The 22500-nt window shown below is 50.9% G+C and overlaps 1 protein-coding gene across 1 annotated transcript in view; it reads right to left on the reverse strand.

The window, feature by feature from the left end:
* The window catches only part of LOC127927321 (TBC1 domain family member 1-like), a 72133-nt gene that overhangs the window by 7839 nt on the left and 41794 nt on the right, over nt 1-22500 (reverse strand). The window contains exons 5-11 of the mRNA XM_052513478.1: nt 20706-20838; nt 20413-20504; nt 19330-19437; nt 19156-19213; nt 18808-18843; nt 11306-11418; nt 6287-6370 (exon numbers count right to left, since the gene is read on the reverse strand). Of these exons, the coding sequence (XP_052369438.1) occupies nt 6287-6370; nt 11306-11418; nt 18808-18843; nt 19156-19213; nt 19330-19437; nt 20413-20504; nt 20706-20838 (624 nt within the window). The remainder of the gene's footprint in view (nt 1-6286; nt 6371-11305; nt 11419-18807; nt 18844-19155; nt 19214-19329; nt 19438-20412; nt 20505-20705; nt 20839-22500) is intronic.

Raw genomic sequence — 22500 nt, forward strand, 5'->3', positions numbered from 1 at the left:
CCCAGTCCTGCCTGGTGTCTGTGGTGGAATGGTTCCTGCTGTTGATGCTGTCGACAGAGTCCAGATTTGGCCCCGTCCTGCCTGGTGTCTGTGGTGGGAATGGTTCCTGTTGCTTTTGATGCTGTCGGCAGAGTCCAGATTTGGCCCCGTCCTGCCTGGTGTCTGTGGTGGAATGGTTCCTGTTGCTTGATGCTGTCGGGCAGAGTCCAGATTTGGCCCCGTCCTGCCTGGTGTCTGTGGTAGGAATGGTTCCTGTTGTTGATGCTGTCGGCAGAGTCCAGATTTGGTCCCGTCCTGCCTGGTGTCTGTGGTGGAATGGTTCCTGTTGTTGGATGCTGTCGGCAGAGTCCAGATTTTGGCCCAGTCCTGCCTGGTGTCTGTGGTGGAATGGTTCCTGTTGCTTGATGCTGGCGGCAGAGTCCAGATTTGGCCCAGTCCTGCCTGGTGTCTGTGTGGAATGGTTCCTGTTGCTTGATGCTGTCGGCAGAGTCCAGATTTGGCCCAGTCCTGCCTGGTGTCTGTGGTGGAATGGTTCCTGTTGCTTGATGCTGTCGGCAGAGTCCAGATTTGGTCCCGCCCTGCCTGGTGTCTGTGGTGGAATGGTTCCTGTTGCTTGATGCTGTCGGCAGAGTCCAGATTTGGTCCCGTCCTGCCAGTCTGTGGTGGAATGGTTCCTGTTGCTTGATGCTGTCGGCAGAGTCCAGATTTGGTCCCGGCCTCTGCCTGGTGTCTGTGGTGGAATGGTTCCTGTTGCTTGATGCTGTCGGGCAGAGTCCAGATTTGGGTCCCGCCCTGCCTGGTGTCTGTGGTGGAATGGTTCCTGTTGTTGATGCTGTCGGGGCAGAGTCCAGATTTGGTCCCGTCCTGCCTGGTGCGTGTGGTGGAATGGTTCCTGTTGCTTGATGCTGACGGCAGAGTCCAGATTTGGTCCCGTCCTGCCTGGTGTCTGTGGTGGAATGGTTCCTGTTGCTTGATGCTGACGCGGCAGAGTCCAGATTTGGTCCCTGGCCCTGCCTGGTGTCTGTGGTGGAATGGTGAGGGGGATGTTTTCTCCTGGCGCACGTTAATGTCCCTTGATACCAGTTGAGCAACGTATTCATTTCCCTCAAATAATTCAGGCTGTTCTGGATAGGTTGGAGTCATTAAAACTCGTTTTTCGCTATTGACCCTTGATAGCAGTTGAACAATGTTTGAAAGCCACAGCATGTCTGAAAACACTGTCGCTGACCGAGCATCTCTGAAAACACTGTCGCTGACCGAGCATCTCTGAAACACTGTCGCTGACCGAGCATCTCTGAAAACACTGTCGCTGACCGAGCATCTCTGAAACACTGTCGCGGACCGAGCATCTTCTGAAAACACTGTCGCGACCAAGCATCTCTAAAAACACTGTCGCTGACCGAGCATCTCTGAACACTGTCGCTGACCGAGCATCTCTGAAAAACACTGTCGCTGACCGAGCATCTCTGAAACACTGTCGCTGACCGAGCATCTCTGGAAACACTGTCGCTGACCGAGCATCTCTGAAAACACTGTCGCTGACCGAGCATCTTCTGAAACACTGTGCCGCTGACCGAGCATCTCTGAAACACTGTCGCTGACCGAGCATCTCTGAAAACACTGTCGCTGACCGAGCATCTCTGGAAACACTGCCGCTGACCGAGCATCTCTGAAACACTGTCGCTGACCGAGCATCTCTGGAAAACACTGTCGCGGGGACCGAGCATCTCTGAAACACTGTCGCTGACCGAGCATCTCTGAAACACTGTCGCTGACCGAGCATCTCTGAAACACTGTCGCTGACCGAGCATCTCTGAAAACACTCGTCGCTGACCGAGCATCTCTGAAAACACTGTCGCTGACCGAGCATCTTCTGAAACACTGTCGCTGACCGAGCATCTCTGAAACACTGTTGCTGACCGACCATCTCTGAAAACACTGTCGCTGACCGAGCATCTCTGAAAACACTGTCCCTGACCGAGCATCTCTGAAACACTGTCGCTGACCGAGCATCTCTGAAACACTGTCGCTGACCGAGCATCTCTGAAACACTGCCGCTGACCGAGCATCCTGAAAACACTGTCGCTGACCGAGCATCTCTGAAACACTGTCGCTGACCGAGCCTCTCTGAACACTGTCGCTGACCGAGCATCTCTGAAAACACTGTCGCTGACCGAGCATCTCTGAAACACTGTCGCTGACCGAGCATCTTCGAAACACTGTCGCTGACCGAGCCTCTCTGGAAACACTGTCGCTGACCGAGCATCTTCTGAAACACTGTCGCTGACCGAGCATCTTCTGAAAACACTGTCGCTGACCGAGCATCTCTGAAACACTGTCGCTGACCGAGCATCTCTGAAACACTGCCGCTGACCGAGCATCTCTTCTGAAACACTGTCGCTGACCGAGCATCTTCGAAAACACTGTCGCGGGACCGAGCACCTCTGAAACACTGTCGCTGACCGAGCATCTTCTGAAACACTGTCGCTGACCGAGCATCTCTGAAACACTGTCGCTGACCGAGCATCTCTGAAAAACACTGTCGCTGACCGAGCATCTTCTGAAAACACTGTCGCTGACCGAGCATCTCTGAAACACTGTCGCTGACCGAGCATCTCTGAAACACTGTCGCTGACCGAGCATCTCTGAAACACTGTCGCTGACCGAGCACCTGAAACACTGTCGCTGACCGAGCATCTCTGAAACACTGTCGCTGGACCGAGCATTCTGAAACACTGTCGCTGACCGAGCCTCTCTGAAAACACTGTCGCTGACCGAGCACCTCTGAAACACTGTCGCTGACCGAGCATCTCTGAAAACACTGTCGCTGACCGAGCATCTCTGAAACACTGTCGCTGACCGAGCACCTCTGAAAACACTGTCGCTGACCGAGCATCTCTGAAACACTGTCGCAGACCGAGCATCTCTGAAACACTGTCGCTGACCGAGCACTCTGAAACACTGTCGCTGACCGAGCATCTTCTGAAACACTGTCGCTGACCGAGCATCTCTGAAACACTGTCGCTGACCGAGCATCTCTGAAACACTGTCGCTGACCGAGCATCTCTGAAACACTGTCGCTGACCGAGCATCTCTGAAACACTGTCGCTGACCGAGCATCTCTGAAACACTGTCGCTGACCGAGCATCTCTGAAAACACTGTCGCTGACCGAGCATCTCTGAAAACACTGTCGCTGACCGAGCATCTCTGAAAACACTGTCGCTGACCGAGCATCTCTGAAAACACTGTCGCTGACCGAGCATCTCTGAAACACTGTCGCTGACCGAGCATCTCTGAAACACTGTCGCTGACCGAGCATCTCTGAAACACTGTCGCTGACCGAGCATCTCTGAAACACTGTCGCTGACCGAGCATCTCTGAAACACTGTCGCTGACCGAGCATCTCTGAAAACACTGTCGCTGACCGAGCATCTCTGAAACACTGTCGCTGACCGAGCTCTCTGAAAACACTGTCGCTGACCGAGCATCTCTGAAAAACACTGTCGCTGACCGAGCATCTCTGAAAACACTGTCGCTGACCGAGCATCTCTGAAACACTGTCGCTGACCGAGCATCCTGAAACACTGTCGCTGACCGAGCATCTTCTGGAACACTGTCGCTGACCGAGCATCTCTGAAAACACTGTCGCGGACCGAGCTCAATAGATGACAACATCCCTGTAGAACGTTTCTGACACCTTGTAGAATCCACGCCCCAAATAATTCAGGCTGTTCTGGAGGCAAAAGGGGGGTCTGACTCCGTACTTGATGGGTTGACAATTGAAGTCGGAAGTTTACATACACTTAGGTTGGAGTCATTAAAACTCGCTTTTTCAACAACTCCACAAATTTCTTGTTAACAAACCATAGCTTTGGCAAGTCAGTTAGGACATCTACTTTGTGCATGACACAAGTCAGTTAGGACATCTACTTTGTGCATGACACAAGTCACCTTTCCAACAATCGTTTACAGACAGATTATTTCACTTATAATTCACTGTATCACAATTCCATTGGGTCAGATGTTTACATACACTAAGTTGACTGTGCCTTTAAACGGCTTGGAAAATTCCAGAAAATTATGTCATGGCTTTAGAAGGTTCTGATAGGCTAATTGACATCAATTGAGTCAATTGGAGGTGTACCTGTGGATGTGTTTCAAGGCCTACCTTCAAACTCAGTGCCTCTTTGCTTGACATCATGGGAAAATCAAAAGTAATCAGCCAAGAAAGATTGTAGACCTCCACAAGTCTGGTTCATCCTTCAGAGCATTTTCCAAAATACCTGAAGGTACCACGCTCATCTGTACAAACAATAGTATGCAAGTATAAACACCATGGGACCACGCAGCCGTCATACCGCTCAGGAAGGAGACGCGTTCTGTCACCTAGAGATGAACGTACTTTGGTGCGAAAAGTGCAAATCAATCCCAGAACAACAGCAAAGGACAAAAGTATCTATATCCACAGTAAAACGAGTCCTATATAGACATAACCTGAAAGGCCGCTGAGCAAGGAGAAGCTACTGCTCCAAAACCGCCATAAAAAGCCGGACTACAGTTTGCAACTGCACATGGGGACGAAGATCGTACTTTTTGGAGAAATGTCCTCTAGTAGAGTTAGATATAGATACCTGTCTAGTAGAGTTGGATAGATACCTGTCCAGTAGAGTTAGATACCTGTCTCGTAGAGTTAGATAGATACCTGTCCAGTAGAGTTAGATACCTGTCCAGTAGAGTTAGATACAGATACCTGTCCAGTAGAGTTAGATATAGATACCTGTCCAGTAGAGTTAGATACCTGTCTCGTAGAGTTAGATAGATACCTGTCCAGTAGAGTTAGATACCTGTCCAGTAGAGTTAGATACAGATACCTGTCCAGTAGAGTTAGATATAGATACCTGTCCAGTAGAGTTAGATACCTGTCTCGTAGAGTTAGATAGATACCTGTCTAGTAGAGTTAGATAGATACCTGTCCAGTAGAGTTAGATACCTGTCTCGTAGAGTTAGATAGATACCTGTCTAGTTGAGTTAGATACCTGTCTAGTAGAGTTAGATATAGATACCTGTCTAGTAGAGTTAGATAGATACCTGTCCAGTAGAGTTAGATACCTGTCTCGTAGAGTTAGATAGATACCTGTCTAGTTGAGTTAGATACCTGTCTAGTAGAGTTAGATACCTGTCTAGTAGAGTTAGATACCAGTCTAGTAGAGTTAGATACCAGTCTAGTAGAGTTAGATACCTGTCTCGTAGAGTTAGATAGATACCTGTCTAGTTGAGTTAGATACCTGTCTAGTAGAGTTAGATACCAGTCTAGTTGAGTTAGATACCTGTCTAGTAGAGTTAGATACCTGTCTAGTAGAGATAGATACCTGTCTAGTTGAGTTCGATACCTGTCTAGTAGAGTTAGGATACCAGTCTAGTAGAGTTAGATACCAGTCTAGTAGAGTTAGATACCAGTCCAGTAGAGTTAGATACCAGTCTAGTAGAGTTAGATACCAGTCTAGTTGAGTTAGATACCTGTCTAGTAGAGTTAGATACCTGTCTAGTAGAGTTAGATACCTGTCTCGTAGAGTTAGATACCTGTCTCGTAGAGTTAGATAGATACCTGTCTAGTTGAGTTAGATACCTGTCTAGTAGAGTTAGATACCAGTCTAGTAGAGCTAGATATAGACAATTGGTCTAGCAGAGCAGATAGATACCTGTCCAGTCGAAGTTAGATTATGACAGACACCCGTCCAGCAGAGTTGTAGATACAGACAGACACCCGTCCAGCTGAGCCAGACACCCGGTCCAGCAGAGCAGACACCCGTCCAGCAGAGCCAGATACCAGTCTAGCAGAGTTAGATACTGTCTAGTTGAGTTAGATACCTGTCTAGTAGAGCAGATACCAGTCCAGTAGAGCCAGATACAGACACCCGTCCAGTAGAGTTAGATATAGATACCTGTTCAGTAGAGTTAGATATAGATACCTGTCCAGTAGAGTTAGATATAGATACCTGTCCAGTAGAGTTAGATATAGATACCTGTCTAGTAGAGTTAGATACCTGTCTAGTAGAGTTAGATAGATACCTGTCTAGTAGAGTTAGATATAGATGATACCTGTCTAGTAGAGTTAGATATAGATGATACCTGTCTAGTAGAGTTAGATAGATACCTGTCTAGTAGAGTTAGATACCTGTCCAGTAGAGTTAGATATAGATAGATACCTGTCCAGTAGAGTTAGATATAGATAGATACCTGTCTAGTAGAGTTAGATACCAGTCTAGTAGAGTTAGATATAGATACCTGTTCAGTGGAGTTCAGTGTAGAGTCAGATGAACTGATGTCTCCTTCACTGTTCTCTCTCTGAGCCCTGGCTTTGCTACTTCCCTGGAGAAACAGAACACACACACACACACACAGACAGATTAACACACACACACACACACAGATTAACACACACACACACACACACACACACACACATTATTATTATTATTATTATTATTAATATTATTATTCCCCTACCTTCCAGACCATGGTCCCCTACCTTCCACCACTTCCCTACCTACTTTCCAGACCACTCCTCACCCTCCTAGACTACTTTCTACCTTCCAGACCACTTCCCCCACCTTCCAGACCACTTCCACCTACCTTCCAGACCACTTCCCTACCTTCCAGACCACTTCCCTACCTTCCAGACCACTTCCCCTACAGACCACTTCCCCCTACTTTCCCAGACCACTTCCCCTACCTTCCAGACCACTCCCCTACCATCCAGACCACTTCCCTACCTTCCAGACCACTTACAGACCACCATCCAGACCACTTCCCTACCTTCCAGACCACTTCCCTACCTTACAGACCACTTCCCCCTACCTTCCAGACCACTTCCCCCTACCTTCAGACCACTTCCCCCTACCTTCCAGACCACTTCCCCCTACCTTCCAGACCACTTCCCCCTACCTTCCAGACCACTTCCCCCTCAGACAACTTCCCATACCTCTTAGACTACTTCCTACCTTCTTCCAGACCACTTCCCCCTACTTTTCCAGACCACTTCCCCCTACCTTTCCCAGACTCACTTCCCCCTACCTTCCAGACCACTTCCCCTACCTTCCAGACACTTCCCCCCTACAGACCACTCTACCTTCCAGACTACTCCCCCACCATCCAGACCACTTCCCCTCAGACCCCTTTCCAGACCACTTCCCCCTACCATCCAGACCACTTCCCCCTACCTTCCAGACCACTTCCCCTACAGACTTCCAGACCACTCCCCCTACCTTCTAGACCACTTCCCCCCTACCTTCAGACCACTTCCCCCTACCTTCAGACCACTTCCCCAACAGACCACTTCCCCATCCAGACTACATCCCCTACCTTCAGACCACTTCCCCCAGACTACTTCCTACTTCAGACCACTTCCCCCTACCATCCAGATTACTTCCCCCTACCACTTCCCCCCAGACCACTTCCTACCTTCCAGACCACTTCCCCTACCTTCCAGACCACTTCCCCCTTCCAGACCACTTCCCTACCTTACAGACCACTTCCCCCTACCTTCCAGACCACTTCCCCCTACCTTCCAGACCACTTCCCCTACCTTCCAGACCACTTCCCCCACCTTCAGACCACTTCCCCCTACCTTCCAGACCACTTCCCCCTACCTTCCAGACCACTTTCCCTACCTTCCAGACCACTTCTCCCTACCTTCCAGACCACTTCCCCCTACCTTCCAGACCACTCTCACCTTCCAGACCACTTCCCCCTACCCCAGACCGCTCCCTACCTTCCAGACCACTTCCCCTACCTTCCAGACCACTTCCCCCTACCTTCCAGACCACTTCCCTACATTCCAGACCACTTCCCTACAGACCACTTCCCCTACCTTCCAGACCACTCTCCCTACCTTCCAGACCACTTCCCCTACCTTCCAGACCACTTCCCCCTACAGACCACTTCCCCCTACCTTCCAGACCACTTCCCCTACCTTCCAGACCACTTCCCCTACCTTCAGACCACTTCCCCCTACCTTCCAGACCACTTCCCCCCCCTACAGACCACTTCCCCCTCCAGACCACTTCCCCCTACCTTCCAGACCACTTCCCCCTACCTTCCAGACCACTTCCCCCACCTTCCAGACCACTTCCCCCCTTCCAGACCACTTCCCCCCAGACCACTTCCCCTACCTTCCAGACCACTTCCCCCTACCTTCCAGACCACTTCCCCCTACCTTCCAGACCACTTCTCCCTACAGACCACTTCCCTACCTTCCAGACCACTTCCCCCTACAGTCCAGACCCCCTACAGACCACTTCCCCTACCTTCCAGACCACTTCCCCTACCTTCCAGACCACTTCCCTACCTTCCAGACCACTTCCCCATACCTTCCAGACCACTTCCCCCTACATTCCAGACCACTTCCCCTACCTTCCAGACCACTTCCCCCTACAGACCACTTCCCCCTACCTTCCAGACCACTTCCCCCTACATTCAGACCACTTCCCCTACCTTCCAGACCACTTCCCCCTACCTTCCAGACCACTTCCCCATCCAGACCACATCCCCTACATTCCAGACCACTTCCCCCTACCTTCCAGACCACTTCCCCTACCTTCCAGACCACTTCTCCCTACCTTCCAGACCACTTCCCCCTACCTTCCAGACCACTTCCCCCTACCTTCCAGACCACTTCCCCCTACCTTCCAGACCACTTCCCCTACCTTCCAGACCACTCCCCCTACCTTCCAGACCACTTCCCCCTACCTTCCAGACCACTTCCCCCTACCATCCAGACCACTTCCCCTACCTTCAGACCACTTCCCCCTACCTTCCAGACCACTTCCTCTACCTTCCAGACCACTTCTCCCTACCTTCCAGACCACTTCCCCCTACAGACCTTACAGACCACTTCCCCCTACAGACCACTTCCCTACCTTCCAGACCACTTCCCCCTACCTTCCAGACCACTTCCCCTACCTTCCAGACCACTTCCCCCTACCTTCCAGACCACTTCTCCTACCTTCCAGACCACTTCCCCTACCTTCCAGACCACTTCCCCCTACCTTCCAGACCACTTCCCCTACCTTCCAGACCACTTCCCCCTACCTTCCAGACCACTTCCCTACCTTACAGACCACTTCCCCTACCATCCAGACCACTTCCCCTACCACAGACCACTTCCCCCTACCTTCCAGACCACTTCCCCCTACCTTCCAGACCACTTCCCCTACCTTCCAGACCACTTCCCCTACCATCCAGACCACTTCCCCCTACCTTCCAGACCACTTCCCCCCTACCTTCCAGACCACTTCCCCCTACCTTCAGACCACTTCCCCCCTACCTTCCAGACCACTTCCCCTACCTTCCAGACCACTTCCCCCCTACCTTCCAGACCACTTCCCCTACCTTCCAGACCACTTCTCCCTACCTTCCAGACCACTTCCCCCTACCTTCCAGACCACTTCCCCCTACCTTCCAGACCACTTCCCCTACCTTCCAGACAACTTCCCCCATACCTTCCAGACCACTTCTCCCTACCTACAGACCACTTCCCCCTACCATCCAGACCACTTCCCCTACCTTCCAGACCACTTCCCCTACCTTCCAGACCACTTCCCCTACCTTCCAGACCACTTCCCCTACCTTCCAGACCACTTCCCCTACCTTCCAGACCACTCCCCCTACCATCCAGACCACTTCCCCTACCTTCCAGACCACTTCCCCTACCTTCCAGACCACTTCCCCAACAGACCACTTCCCCTACCTTCCAGACCACTTCCCTACCTTCCAGACCACTTCCCCCTACCTTCCAGACCACTTCCCCTACCATCCAGACCACTTCCCCTACCTTCCAGACCACTTCCCCCTACCTTCCAGACCACTTCCCTACCTTCCAGACCACTTCTCCTACCTTCCAGACCACTTCTCCCTACCTTCCAGACCACTTCCCCTACCTTCCAGACCACTTCCCCCTACCTTCCAGACCACTTCCCCTACCTTCCAGACCACTTCTCCCTACCTTCCAGACCACTTCCCCCTACCTTCAGACCACTTCCCCCTACCTTCCAGACCACTTCTTCCCTACCTTCCAGACCACTTCCCCCCTACCTTCCAGACCACTTCCCCCTACCTTCCAGACCACTTCTCCCTACCTTCCAGACCACTTCTCCCTTCCAGACCACTTCCCCCTACAGACCACTTCCCCCTACCTTCCAGACCACTTCCCCCTACCTTCCAGACCACTTCCCCCTACCTTCCAGACCACTTCCCCCTACCTTCCAGACCACTTCCCCACAGACCACTTCCCCCTACAGACCACTTCCCCCTACCTTCCAGACCACTTCCCTACCTTCAGACCACTTCCCCTACCTTCCAGACCACTTCCCTACAGACCACTTCCCCTACAGTCCACTTCCCCCTACCTTCCAGACCACTTCCCCTACCTTCCAGACAACTTCCCCATACCTTCCAGACCACTTCTCCTACAGACCACTTCCCCTACAGACCACTTCCCCCTACAGTCCACTTCCCCTCCAGACCATCCCCTACCTTCCAGACTACTTCCCCCTACCTTCCAGACCACTTCCCCATCCACCTTCCAGACCACTTCCCTACCTTCAGACCACTTCCCCTCCCTTCCAGACCACTTCCCCCTACATTCCAGACAACTTCCCCCTACCTTCCAGACCACTTCCCCTACCTTCCAGACCACTTCCCCCTACATTCCAGACCACTTCCCACTACCTTCCAGACCACTTCCCCTACCTTCCAGACCACTTCCCCCATCCAGACACATCCCCCTACATTCCAGACCACTTCCCCTACCTTCCAGACCACTTCCCCTACCTTCCAGACCACTTCCCTACCTTCCAGACCACTTCCCCTGAGCTCGGACCACTTCCCCTACCTTCCAGACCACTTCCCCCTACCTTCCAGACCACTTCCCCTACCTTCCAGACCACTTCCCCCTACCTTCCAGACCACTTCCCCACCTTCCAGACCACTTCCCCCACCTTCCAGACCACTTCCCCCCACCTTCCAGACCACTTCCCCCCACCTTCCAGACCACTTCCCCCACCTTCCAGACCACTTCCCCCACCTTCCAGACCACTTCCCCCTACCTTCCAGACCACTTCCCCCTACCATCCAGACCACTTCCCCTACCATCCAGACCACTTCCCCCTACCTTCCAGACCACTTCCCCCTTCCAGACCACTTCCCCCTACCTTCCAGACCACTTCCCCTACCTTCCAGACCACTTCCCCTACAGACCACTTCCCCCCTACAGACCACTTCCCCCTACAGACCACTTCCCCCTACCTTCCAGATGCCCTCCAGTGACTCTGTGAGGGAGCGTTTTGCTCTGGTTTTAAACTGCTCTAATCTCTGTCTGCTACTGACTGGACCTCTACTGGGGCTGGAGCCTCTGGTACCTTGAGAGAGAGAGGGGGGGAGAAAGGAGAGACAGAGACAGAGAGAGAGACAGGAGGGAGGGAGGAGAGGAGAAAGAGAGAGAGAGATAAGAGGGAGAAAGGAGAGAGAGAGAGAGACAGAGAGAGAGAGAGAGAGAGACAGAGACAGAGACAGAGATAGAGAGAGAGACAGAGAGAGAGAGAGATATAGAGAGACAGAGAGAGAGAGATAAGAGAGAGACACAGGAGAGAGAGAGAGATATAGGAGAGACAGACACAGAGAGAAGAGAGAGACAGGAGAGAGAGAGAAAACAAAATATAATTACTTGACACATTGCAGAAAGAATTAACAAAAACTGAGCAAACTGCCTACACAATGCTATTTGGCCCTAAACAGAGAGTACACATTGGCAGAATACCTGACCACTGTGACTGGCCCTAAACATAGAGTACACATTGGCAGAATACCTGTCCACTGTGACTGGCCCTAAACATAGAGTACACATTGGCAGAATACCTGACCACTGTGACTGGCCCTAAACATAGAGTACACATTGGCAGAATGCCTGTCCACTGTGACTGGCCCTAAACATAGAGTACACATTGGCAAAATATGTGACTGGCCCTAAACATAGAGTACACATTGGCAGAATATGTGACTGGCCCTAAACAGAGTACACATTGGCAGAATGCCTGTCCACTGTGACTGACCCTGAACATAGAGTACACATTGGCAGAATATGTGACTGACCCTAAACAGAGAGTACACATTGGCAGAATATGTGACTGACCCTAAACATAGAGACACATTGGCAGAATATGTGACTGACCCTAAACATAGAGGACACATTGGCAGAATACCTGTCCACTGTGACTGACCCTGAACATAGAGTACACATTGGCAGAATATGTGACTGACCCAAACTTAAGGAAAGCTTTGAAAAAATATTTATTTATTTTTGTACTTTAACTATTTGCACATCGTTACAACACTGTATATTTACATAATATGCTTTTAACATGCGTTTCCCAATAAAGACCTTACATTGAATTTGGAGAGAGAGACACAGAGAGAGAGAGACACAGAGAGAGAGAGACACAGAGAGAGAGACAGAGACAGAGAGAGAGACAGAGAGAGAGACAGAGAGAGAGACAGAGAGAGAGACAGAGAGAGAGACAGAGAGAGAGAGAGAGAGAGACAGAGAGACAGAGAGACAGACAGAGAGACAGAGAGACAGAGAGACAGAGAGACAGAGAGAGAGAGACAGACAGAGACAGAGAGAGAGAGACAGACAGAGAGACAGAGAGACAGAGAGAGAGACAGAGAGAGAGACAGAGAGAGAGACAGAGAGAGAGACAGAGAGACAGAGAGACAGAGAGACAGAGAGACAGAGAGACAGAGAGAGAGACAGAGAGAGAGATAGAGACAGAGAGAGAGACAGAGAGAGAGACAGAGAGAGACGGACAGAGAGACAGACACAGAGAGACAGAGAGAGAGACAGAGAGACAGAGAGGAGAGAGAGAGAGAGAGAGAGAGAGAGAGAGAGACAGAGAGAGAGACAGAGAGACAGAGAGAGAGACAGAGACAGAGAGAGAGGAGACAGAGAGAGAGAGACAGAGAGAGACACAGAGAGAGAGACGGACAGAGAGAGAGACGGACAGAGAGAGACAGACACAGAGAGAGACAGAGAGACAGCGAGAGAGAGACAGAGAGACAGACAGACAGACAGACAGACAGACAGACTAGGCCTACAAGACAGACAGACAGACTAGGCCTACAGACAGACAGACAGACTAGGCCTCCAGACAGACAGACTAGGCCTCCAGACAGACAGACTAGGCCTCCAGACAGACAGACTAGGCCTACAGACAGACAGACAGACTAGGCCTACAGACAGACAGACTAGAGCCTCCAGACAGACAGACTAGGCCTACAGACAGACAGACAGACAGACAGACTAGGCCTACAGACAGACAGACAGACTAGGCCTCCAGACAGACAGACAGACAGACAGACAGACAGACAGACAGACAGACAGACAGACTAGGCCTACAGACAGACAGACTAGGCCTCAGACAGACAGACAGACTAGGCCTACAGACAGACAGACAGACTAGGCCTACAGACAGACAGACAGACTAGGCCTACAGACAGACTGGACTAGGCCTCCAGACAGACAGACTAGGGCTACAGACAGACAGACTAGGCCTCCAGACAGACAGACTAGGCCTACAGACAGACAGACTAGGCCTCAGACAGACAGACTAGACTAGGCCTACAGACAGACAGACAGACAGACAGACAGACAGACAGACAGACAGACAGACAGACAGACAGACAGACTAGGCCTACAGACAGACAGACTAGGCCTCCAGACAGACAGACAGACTAGGCCTACAGACAGACAGACAGACTAGGCCTACAGACAGACAGACAGACAGACAGACAGACAGACAGACAGACAGACAGACAGACAGACAGACAGACTAGGCCTCCAGACAGACAGACAGACTAGGCCTACAGACAGACAGACAGACAGACAGACAGACAGACAGACAGACAGACAGACAGACAGACAGACAGACAGACAGACAGACTAGGCCTCAGACAGACAGACAGACAGACTAGGCCTCAGACAGACAGACAGACTAGGCCTTAAACAGACAGACAGACAGACTAGGACTACAGACAGACAGACAGACAGACAGACAGACAGACAGACAGACCAGGCCTACAGACAGACAGACAGACAGACTGTAGGCCTACAGACAGACAGACAGACTAGGCCTACAGACAGACAGACAGACAGACTAGGCCTACAGACAGACAGACAGACTAGGCCTACAGACAACAGACAGACAGACTAGGACTACAGACAGACAGACAGACAGACAGACAGACAGACAGACAGACAGACAGACAGACAGATAGACAGACAGACTAGGCCTCAATACAGACAGACAGACAGACAGACAGACAGACAGACAGACAGACTAGGCCTACAGACAGACAGACAGACTAGGCCTACAGACAGACACAGACAGACAGACTAGGACTACAGACAGACAGACAGACAGACAGACAGACAGACAGACAGACAGACAGACAGACAGACACAGACTAGGACTACAGACAGACAGACAGACAGACAGACAGACAGACAGACAGACAGACAGACAGACAGACAGACTAGGCCTACAGACAGACAGACAGACAGACAGACAGACAGACAGACTAGGCCTACAGACAGACAGACAGACAGACTAGGCCTACAGACAGACAGACAGACTAGGCCTACAGACAGACAGACAGACAGACTAGGACTACAGACAGACAGACAGACAGACAGACAGACAGACAGACAGACAGAGACGAAGACAGACAGACAGACAGACAGACAGACAGACAGACAGACTAGGCCTACAGACAGACAGACAGACAGACTAGGCCTACAGACAGACAGACAGACAGACAGACAGACAGACAGACAGACAGACTAGGCCTACAGACAGACAGACAGACAGACAGACAGACAGACAGACTAGGCCTACAGACAGACAGACAGACAGACAGACTAGGCCTACAGACAGACAGACAGACTAAGGCCTACAGACAGACAGACAGACAGACAGACAGACAGACAGACAGACAGACAGACAGACAGGCCTACAGTCAGACTAGGCCTACAGACAGACAGACAGACAGACAGACTACAGAAGGCCTACAGTCAGACTAGGCCTACAGACAGACAGACAGACAGACAGACTAGGCCTACAGTCAGACTAGCCTACAGACAGACAGACAGACAGACAGACTAGGCCTACAGTCAGACTAGGCCTACAGACAGACAGACAGACAGACAGACTAGGCCTACAGACAGACTAGGCCTCCAGACAGACAGACAGACTAGGCCTACAGACAGACAGACAGACAGACAGACAGACAGACAGACAGACAGACAGACTAGGCCTACAGACAGACAGGCCTCCAGACAGACAGACAGACTAGGCCTACAGACAGACAGACAGACAGACAGACAGACAGACAGACAGACAGACAGACTAGGCCTACAGACAGACAGACAGACTAGGCCTACAGACAGACAGACAGACAGACAGACAGACAGACAGACAGACAGACAGACAGACAGACAGACTAGGCCTCCAGACAGACAGACAGACTAGGCCTACAGACAGACAGACAGACAGACAGACTAGGCCTACAGACAGACAGACAGACAGACAGACAGACAGACAGACAGACAGACAGACAGACAGACAGACAGACAGACAGACTAGGCCTACAGACAGACAGACAGACTAGGCCTCCAGACAGACAGACAGACTAGGCCTACAGACAGACAGACAGACAGACTAGAGCCTCCAGACAGACAGACAGACTAGGCCTCCAGACAGACAGACAGACAGACAGACAGACTAGGCCTACAGACAGACAGACAGACAGACAGACAGACAGATCACCATGTCCTGTAACTTCTACCAGATGACAGACAGACAGACAGACAGACAGACAGACAGACAGACAGACAGACAGACAGACAGACAGACAGACAGACTAGGCCTCCAGACAGACAGACAGACAGACAGACAGACAGACAGACAGACAGACAGACAGACTAGGCCTACAGACAGACAGACAGACAGACAGACAGACAGACAGACAGACATCTAGGCCTCCAGACAGACAGACAGACTAGGCCTACAGACAGACTAGGCCTACAGACAGACTAGGCCTCCAGACAGACAGACTAGGCCTCCAGACAGACAGACAGACAGACAGACAGACAGACAGACTAGGCCTACAGACAGACAGACAGACTAGGCCTACAGACAGACAGACAGACTAGGCCTACAGACAGACAGACTAGGCCTACAGACAGACAGACAGACAGACTAGGCCTACAGACAGACAGACAGACTAGGCCTACAGACAGACAGACAGACTAGGCCTAGTGTTGAGACAGACAGACTAGGCCTACAGACAGACAGACAGACAGACAGACAGACAGACAGACAGACAGACAGACTAGGCCTCCAGACAGACAGACAGACTGAACAGGCCTACAGACAGACTAGGCCTACAGACAGACAGGCCTCCAGACAGACAGACTAGGCCTCCAGACAGACAGACAGACAGACAGACAGACAGACAGACTAGGCCTACAGACAGACAGACAGACTAGGCCTACAGACAGACAGACAGACTAGGCCTACAGACAGACAGACAGACAGACAGACAGACAGACTAGGCCTCCAGACAGACAGACAGACAGACAGACTAGGCCTACAGACAGACAGACAGACAGACAGACAGACAGACAGACAGACAGACTAGGCCTACAGACAGACAGTCAGACTAGGCCTCCAGACAGACAGACAGACAGACAGACTAGGCCTACAGACAGACAGACAGACAGACAGACAGACAGACAGACTAGGCCTCCAGACAGACAGACAGACTAGGCCTCAGACAGACAGACAGACTAGGCCTCAGACAGACAGACAGACTAGGCCTACAGACAGACAGACAGACTAGGCCTACAGACAGACAGACAGACAGACAGACAGACAGACAGACAGACAGACAGACAGACAGACAGACTAGGCCTACAGACAGACAGACAGACAGACAGACAGACAGACAGACAGACAGACTAGGCCTACACAGACAGACAGGCCTCCAGACAGACAGACTAGGACAGACAGACAGACAGACTAGGCCTACAGACAGACAGACAGACAGACAGACAGACAGACAGACTAGGCCTCCAGACAGACAGTCAGACTAGGCCTACAGACAGACAGACAGACTAGGCCTACAGACAGACTAGGCCTACAGACAGACTGGCCTACAGACAGACAGACAGACTAGGCCTACAGACAGACAGACAGACAGACAGACAGACAGACAGACAGACAGACTAGGCCTACAGACAGACAGACTAGGCCTACAGACAGACAGACAGACTAGGCCTACAGACAGTTGAACAGACAGACAGACAGACTGACAGACAGACAGACAGACTAGGCCTACAGACAGACAGACAGACAGACAGACAGACAGACAGACAGACAGACAGACAGACAGACAGACTAGGCCTCCAGACAGTCAGACTAGGCCTCCAGACAGACAGACAGACTAGGCCTACAGACAGACAGTCAGACTAGGCCTACAGACAGACAGACAGACTAGGCCTACAGACAGACTAGGCCTACAGACAGACAGACAGACTAGGCCTACAGACAGACAGACAGACAGACAGACAGACAGACAGACAGACAGACAGACAGGACTAGGCCTACAGACAGACAGACAGACAGACAGACAGACAGACAGACTAGGCCTACAGACAGACAGACAGACAGACAGACAGACAGACAGACAGACAGACTAGGCCTCCAGACAGTCAGACTAGGCCTCCAGACAGACAGACAGACTAGGCCTACAGACAGACAGTCAGACTAGGCCTACAGACAGACAGACAGACAGGCCTACAGACAGACTAGCCTACAGACAGACAGACAGACTAGGCCTACAGACAGACAACAGACAGACAGACAGACAGACAGACAGACAGACAGACAGACAGACTAGGCCTACAGACAGACAGACAGACTAGGCCTCCAGACAGACAGACTAGGCCTACAGACAACAGACAGACTAGGCCTACAGACAGAGAGACAGACAAACTAGGCCTACAGACAGACAGACAGACAGACGAGACAGACAGACAGACATACAGACAGACAGACTAGGCCTACAGACAGACAGACAGACAGACAGACAGACAGACAGACTAGGCCTACAGACAGACAGACAGACTAGGCCTACAGACAGACAGACAGACAGACAGACAGACAGACAGACTAGGCCTACAGACAGACAGACAGACAGACAGACAGACAGACAGACTAGGCCTACAGACAGACTACAGACAGACAGACTAGGCCTCCCAGACAGACAGACTAGGCCTCCAGACAGACAGACTAGGCCTCCAGACAGACAGACTAGGCCTCCAGACAGACAGACTAGGCCTCCAGACAGACAGACTAGGCCTCAGACAGACAGACTAGGCCTCCCAGACAGACAGACTAGGCCTCCAGACAGACAGACTAGGCCTACAGACAGACAGACTAGGCCTCCAGACAGACAGACTAGGCCTCCAGACAGACAGACTAGGCCTCCAGACAGACAGACTAGGCCTCCAGACAGACAGACTAGGCCTACAGACAGACAGACTAGGCCTCCAGACAGACAGACAGACTAGGCCTACAGACAGACAGACAGACAGACAGACAGACAGACAGACTAGGCCTACAGACAGACAGACAGACAGACAGACAGACAGACAGACTAGGCCTACAGACAGACAGTCCTAGTTATTGTACCGGTCTGTGATCTGTGTGTTGATGACTCCTCTGTTTCTGTTCATACAGACAGACAGACAGACAGACAGACAGACAGACAGACTAGGCCTACAGACAGACTAGGCCTACAGACAGACAGACAGACAGACAGACAGACAGACAGACAGACAGACAGACTAGGCCTACAGACAGACTAGGCCTACAGACAGACAGACAGACAGACAGACAGACAGACTAGGCCTACAGACAGACAGACAGACTAGGCCTACAGACAGACAGACAGACTAGGCCTACAGACAGACAGTCCTAGTTATTGTACCGGTCTGTGATCTGTGTGTTGATGACTCCTCTGTTTCTGTTCATACAGACTCCTCAAAGACCCCATCAGCAGCTCATTCTCCTCCTGGTCACTCTTAGGACTGGCCCTCTACACACACACACACACACACACACAGACAGACAGACTAGGCCTACAGACAGACACAGACAGACTAGGCCTACAGACAGACTAGGCCTACAGACAGACAGTCCTAGTTATTGTACCGGTCTGTGATCTGTGTGTTGATGACTCCTCTGTTTCTGTTCATACAGACTCCTCAAAGACCCCATCAGCAGCTCATTCTCCTCCTGGTCACTCTTAGGACTGGCCCTCTACACACACACACACACACACAGAGAAAGAATCAGCAATATATTTCCCAGTGTGTCAGTTCAGGCACATGTCCAGCAGGTGTCAGTGTAACCTTTCTGAGTCAGACTGATCAACACGCCTCCATTAAACACTACTCTTTAAAACTGTCTCAATAAAACACAATGTCCACTACTCTTTAAAACTGTCTCAATAAAGACAGAATGTCCACTAGGCTTTAAACTGTCTCAATAAAACACAATGTCCACTAGGCTTTAAACTGTCTCAATAAAGACAGAATGTCCACTAGGCTTTAAACTGTCTCAATAAAACACAATGTCCACTACCCTTTAAAACTGTCTCAATAAAGACAGAATGTCCACTACTCTTTCAAACTGTCTCAATAAAGACAGAATGTCCACTAGGCTTTAAAACTGTCTCAATAAAGACAGAATGTCCACTAGGCTTTAAAACTGTCTCAATAAAGACAGAATGTCCACTACGCTTTTAAACTGTCTCAATAAAGACACAATGTTCACTACGCTTTCAAACTGTCTCAATAAAGACAGAATGTCCACTACGCTTTAAACTGTCTCAATAAAGACAGAATGTCCACTAGGCTTTAAACTGTCTCAATAAAACACAATGTCCACTAGGCTTTAAAACTGTCTCAATAAATACAGAATGTCCACTACTCTTTCAAACTGTCTCAATAAAGACAGAATGTCCACTAGGCTTTAAACTGTCTCAATAAAACACAATGTCCACTAGGCTTTAAAATTGTCTCAATAAAGACAGAATGTCCACTAGGCTTTAAACTGTCACCCACACACACACACCACACCACACCACACAGAGACACACCACACAGAGACACACCACACAGAGACACACCACACCACACACACCACACCACACACACACACCACACACACACCACACAGAGACACACCACACCACACACACACACACACACACACACACACACACACTAGTACCACAGTGTTCTCGAACACGGCAGCTTGTTCCTGATTGTCCAGTGTGGCCAGATGTTTCTGAAACTCCAGCTTGGCTTTAGACGGGAGGAGACCTGGAGACCACACACACCCACACACACACACACACCACACACCACACACACACACACACACACACCACACACCACACACCACACACCACACACACAGAGAGAGACATAGTGAACTTCCCTCCATTGAAACTGAACAGCACCTTGAATGTGTGTGACTGTGAAAGTGTGTGTTTGACACGGCCGGCAGGACCAGTTTCCTACCTTCTATCCTCTCACACAGCCTGTGCAGCTGCTGCATGGGGCAACTGTCACACTGCTGGCTCCTGGTCCTTACACTCTGCTGCAGGGCGGCCACAGAGAACGCCTGCTTTAAAGTCAACATGATCTCATCCACCTGAGAGAGCAGATAGACAGAGAGGCAGACAGGAGAGAGACAGACAGGCAGAGAGACAGACAGACAGGCAGAGAGACAGACAGGCAGACAGAGAGACAGACAGGCAGACAGACAGGCAGAGAGACAGACAGACAGGCAGAGAGACAGACAGAGAGACAGACAGACAGACAGGCAGAGAGACAGACAGGCAGAGAGACAGACAGGCAGAGAGGCAGACAGACAGGCAGAGAGACAGACAGGCAGAGAGAGGCAGAGAGGCAGACAGACAGGCAGGCAGAGAGACAGACAGACAGAGAGAGAGACAGACACAGACAGACAGACAGACAGACAGAGACAGACAGACAGACAGACAGACAGACAGACAGACAGACAGACAGGCAGAGAGAGAGACAGACAGACAGGCAGAGAGAGAGACAGACAGAGAGGCAGACAGGAGAGAGACAGACAGGCAGAGAGACAGACAGACAGGCAGAGAGACAGACAGGCAGACAGAGAGACAGACAGGCAGACAGACAGGCAGAGACAGACAGACAGGCAGAGAGACAGACAGAGAGACAGACAGACAGACAGGCAGAGAGACAGACAGACAGGCAGAGAGACAGACAGACAGGCAGAGAGACAGACAGGCAGAGAGGCAGAGAGGCAGACAGACAGGCAGAGAGACAGACAGGCAGAGAGACAGACAGGCAGACAGACAGGCAGAGAGACAGACAGGCAGAGAGACAGACAGGCAGAGAGACAGACAGGCAGACAGGCAGAGAGAGAGAGAGAGACAGACAGACAGACAGACAGACAGACAGACAGACAGGCAGAGAGAGTGATCAGTTCAATCCATCTGTCTGTCTGTCAGTGTTGAACATCTCTCTGTCTGTCTGTCAGTGTTGAACATCTGTCTGTCCGTCAGTGTTGAACATCTGTCTGTCCGTCAGTGTTGAACATCTCTCTGTCTGTCAGTGTTGAACATCTCTCTGTCTGTCAGTGTTGAACATCTCTCTGTCTGTCTGTCAGTGTTGAACATCTCTCTGTCTGTCTGTCAGTGTTGAACATCTCTCTGTCTGTCAGTGTTGAACATCTCTCTGTCTGTCAGTGTTGAACATCTCTCTGTCTGTCTGTCAGTGTTGAACATCTGTCTGTCTGTCAGTGTTGAACATCTCTCTGTCTGTCTGTCAGTGTTGAACATCTCTCTGTCTGTCAGTGTTGAACATCTCTCTGTCTGTCTGTCAGTGTTGAACATCTGTCTGTCTGTCAGTGTTGAACATCTATCTGTCTGTCAGTGTTGAACATCTCTGTCTGTCTGTCAGTGTTGAACATCTCTCTGTCTGTCAGTGTTGAACATCTCTCTGTCTGTCTGTCAGTGTTGAACATCTCTCTGTCTGTCTGTCAGTGTTGAACATCTGTCTGTCTGTCAGTGTTGAACATCTCTCTGTCTGTCAGTGTTGAACATCTCTCTGTCTGTCAGTGTTGAACATCTCTCTGTCTGTCTGTCAGTGTTGAACATCTGTCTGTCTGTCAGTGTTGAACATCTCTCTGTCTGTCAGTGTTGAACATCTCTCTGTCCGTCAGTGTTGAACATCTCTCTGTCTGTCAGTGTTGAACATCTCTCTGTCCGTCAGTGTTGAACATCTCTCTGTCTGTCAGTGTTGAACATCTCTCTGTCTGTCA

Source organism: Oncorhynchus keta, unplaced genomic scaffold, assembly GCF_023373465.1.
Source record: "Oncorhynchus keta strain PuntledgeMale-10-30-2019 unplaced genomic scaffold, Oket_V2 Un_scaffold_1221_pilon_pilon, whole genome shotgun sequence".
Taxonomy (NCBI): domain Eukaryota; kingdom Metazoa; phylum Chordata; class Actinopteri; order Salmoniformes; family Salmonidae; genus Oncorhynchus; species Oncorhynchus keta.